Source organism: Priapulus caudatus, unplaced genomic scaffold (genome assembly GCF_000485595.1).
Source record: "Priapulus caudatus unplaced genomic scaffold, Priapulus_caudatus-5.0.1 Scaffold17, whole genome shotgun sequence".
Lineage (NCBI taxonomy): Eukaryota > Metazoa > Priapulida > Priapulimorpha > Priapulimorphida > Priapulidae > Priapulus > Priapulus caudatus.
In genome coordinates, this window is record NW_014577078.1 from 1263750 (window position 1) to 1267275 (window position 3526).

The 3526-nt window shown below is 44.7% G+C and overlaps 1 protein-coding gene across 1 annotated transcript in view; it reads right to left on the minus strand.

Moving 5' to 3' along the window:
• Positions 1 to 3526, minus strand: part of LOC106811014 — a gene marked incomplete in the record, with an annotated part of 22402 nt that overhangs the window by 17997 nt on the left and 879 nt on the right. Inside the window, 2 exon segments of the mRNA XM_014814531.1 lie at positions 1098 to 1300; positions 1858 to 2292. Coding sequence (XP_014670017.1) covers positions 1098 to 1300; positions 1858 to 2193 — 539 coding nt within the window.

Here is a 3526-nt window from a genome sequence, read left to right on the forward strand (position 1 = left end):
TGTCATGGCGCCATTCAAATTTCGTAGCGTTGATGTTTAATTAATTATAACAATTAAATTAGGTATCTGGTGACAAATACATGTGGGTATAGACGATTTGTTATACAGTAAGTACAGTTGTATGCAGTAAAAATTATTATCAAATTCTCTTACGAATTTACCTCTTTGCAACATAACCCTGTCATATACAATCTATCTTGTTTCAGCTCAAACTACCAGTTTTAAAGGGACAGTAGCCTCTAGGATTTTACTGCATACAACTGTACTTACTGTATAACAAATCGTCTATACCCACTCGTATTTGTTGAGAGCATGTGATTGATTTACTGTTTGTGTAGATGTTGCTTTACATAATGGTATAAAACAGCCAAAAATGTGTATTATGCTGACCTGTGACGTCACACTGAAACCCCTTGGCTAACTACGAACTGGCTTATAATATAGGTCATTTGTGACAAAAATCGATGAAATCTCGAGTGCGGCGTGCGCTCTCGGTTCAGTACGTATATGTACACGTATTCTGTGTACGTGTACACGCACGCACGCACGCACGCACGTGTACGTGCACACGCACGCACGTGTACGTGCACACGCACGCACCTGTACGTGCACACGCACGCGCGTGAACGTACACACGCACGCACGTGTACGTGCATACGCCCGCACGTGTACGTGCACACGCACGCACGCACGTGTACGTGCACACGCCCGCACGCTCGCACGTGTACGTGCACACGCCCGCACGCCCGCACGTGTACGTGCACACGCACGCACGCACGTGTACGTGCACCCGCACGCACGCACGTGTACGTGCACAAGCACGCACGCCCGCACGTGTACGTGCACACGCACGCACGCACGTGTACGTGCACACACACGCACGCACATGTACGTGCACACGCACGCACGCACGCACGCATGTGTACGTGCACACGCGATACTGAACAATACGCGATACCCTCTGTGAATAAGACGTGTGCATAGATAACCGGTGTGCATGCAAACACCGGCGGGAAAAGCAATCGGTTACATCTCGAGGAGAACATAAGATACACCACCCCCCTCCCCCAATACAAATTGTTCTGGTGTGTTCGCACCTCGTCTCGCTGGCAGCAATGGCGCTATTGTAGTCGATTTCGCGCCGATGCTTTATCAGGTAGCGTGTCAACGACTGGCTGCTTCGGAACTCAGGGCCCAGGTGTTCGGCTATAGTAGGCCAGTCTCGCTCCCCGTAAGCAGCAATAGCATCGGTCGTGTCTATGTAGCTCGCTCTTAGCATACGCTTCAGCTTTGTGTCATCCTAGTGACAATATAGGTGACGAAATAAATAAATCATGCCGCCTTTTATGAGAAGTATAATTATAGGAAAAATTTCCAATTTATCACATAAGAACTATAAGTATACTAACGGCATTGAAATGTATATATACTAGTGACAATCCAAAGGAAATCCGAGCATTCTAACTTATTAAACGGATAAAAATCAATCGCCATGGAAAAGGTACGAGTTTTGGATGTTTGTTTACGTCGAAAAGAACGGCAAAATAGCAAAGGCAATGAAGCAATTTACAATCACACAGGAGGAACAACACGATAACTTATTACCATGATTTATATTTTGTACAAATGCAATTTACTAGTATACTATTTAAGACTACGTATAGGCGTTCGCGTAGTCGCGTTAATACAACCGATATGTGCACAAGCCGCATGAGAAATGTGTACTGTTTTTGTCGTAAGTTATATATTGTCGATGTTTATTGTTTTACTTTTGGTTTAGACAGAATTTTTGAAACGCACATAGTGGATTTGGTTGCTTTAGTTCATATTTTGGCTAAAATGACAACTAACACCTACCGAAATGAGAGCGAGAACAGCAGTGCCGCGCTCCACCTGTATCGTGTGTATGATGTCTTTGAGATTGAACGTGGACATGATACGCTGATGTAGGAGCTCTGTGTGTTGCATGGCATCGTTAATGATCGGGAGGATGAAAGCATTCTGCATGATCAGTACGGCGAGCGGGATGATCGTTAGCATAATAAGCATGCTCGTTGCCGTGTATCTGCCCGCTTGCGTCCCCATGTCGCACCAGACACGACGGTTAGTTGTGAGCTCAGTCTTCGTACCATGACCAGGGGTCTCTTCGACCCACGCGTCCAACACACTAGCTGGACGTCGCGATGCCATCATGGTTCCGTAACGATAGTGAGATATATCACATCAGTATCAGTCAGAAATTTTGAACGGCTGCTCCAATGGCGTCACGCTGGCTGCCATAATATCGAGCTCCTAGAAGAGACGTAGTGCGTATATACAGAGCCATTATCAACCGTCAGCGGCGTGATATAAAATAACACGAAAACGAAAATATGGCATTAACAATATTTTAACAATACGCGAAGTTGTTTTAGTCCAGAGCCGCACTGAACTGTAGACTATGGTTTGTTAATGAAAAGCTGGATGAATCTACCCTGGTGACTCTTTTAGTTGGAGGAAACAACCCATACTTCCAACCCAGTCATGGCCCAGAGAATCACGCACGCAAATACTGCGCTGATAAAGCGTGTTGTTACATTGCGATTTTTCCTTGCCTCTCGTATAAAGCTGGGTTTATACTCTATGGAAAAGTTGACGAGATTATAAACTTTTCAACGTTCTATATCAACCAAATGGTCAAAGTTTTTACGTTATCGACCGCGAGTCGGCAAACGTTTCATCATTTGACCCGTAGAGTCGCGCGGGCAACGTTGATGCGCATTTGTGCATGTATTAATTCGCGCCAGTGTGGCGCCGATAGCAAAAACGCGCTCTCCCTCTATCTGGCTGGAGGGACACACCTCCTGATTGCTATTATATCGGAGTGGCTGATTGGCAAAAGCTTGATCAACTAGTTGACCAAAAGTTGAGACAATAGAACATGCTCTAATCTCTCAACTAGTTGCTATCAGCTTGTTGAGCGCTCAAATTTTACGTGTACACTGCCGACTCTAGGTCGATTAGTTAAAAATTTGATCAACTCGTCAACTTATCAACAGTAAGTTAATAGTGTAAACCCAGTTTAATATTAACCAACCAAAAACACAGGTTAATTTATTTATAGTATAAAATTACATCGGCTTCTCGCATATATTGCATTTGCGAGTGCCGTCGAGGTTTTATAACGAAGAATATATATATATGCATGGTTTATATATATGAAACTCAGCAGCTAGCCATTCGTAATATTCCCTAGCTTTAAGCTACCCCGAAATCCGTCAATGCCACATAAACCATGCATATATCAGGGGTGTGTACAGGATTTGTACCAGGGGGGGGGGTCTAACCGTAACCCAAACTTGCGAGCACGCGAAGGGGGGGTCTGGGGGGCCTTCCACCCCAAATTTTTTTTTGAAATTTGATTCCTTTAGATGCGTTTTCTGCGCGAGCAGGGAGGGGGGGGGGGTCCGGACCCCCTGCCCCCCTCCTGTACACGCCCCTGTATATATATATATATATATATATATATATATATATATATATATAT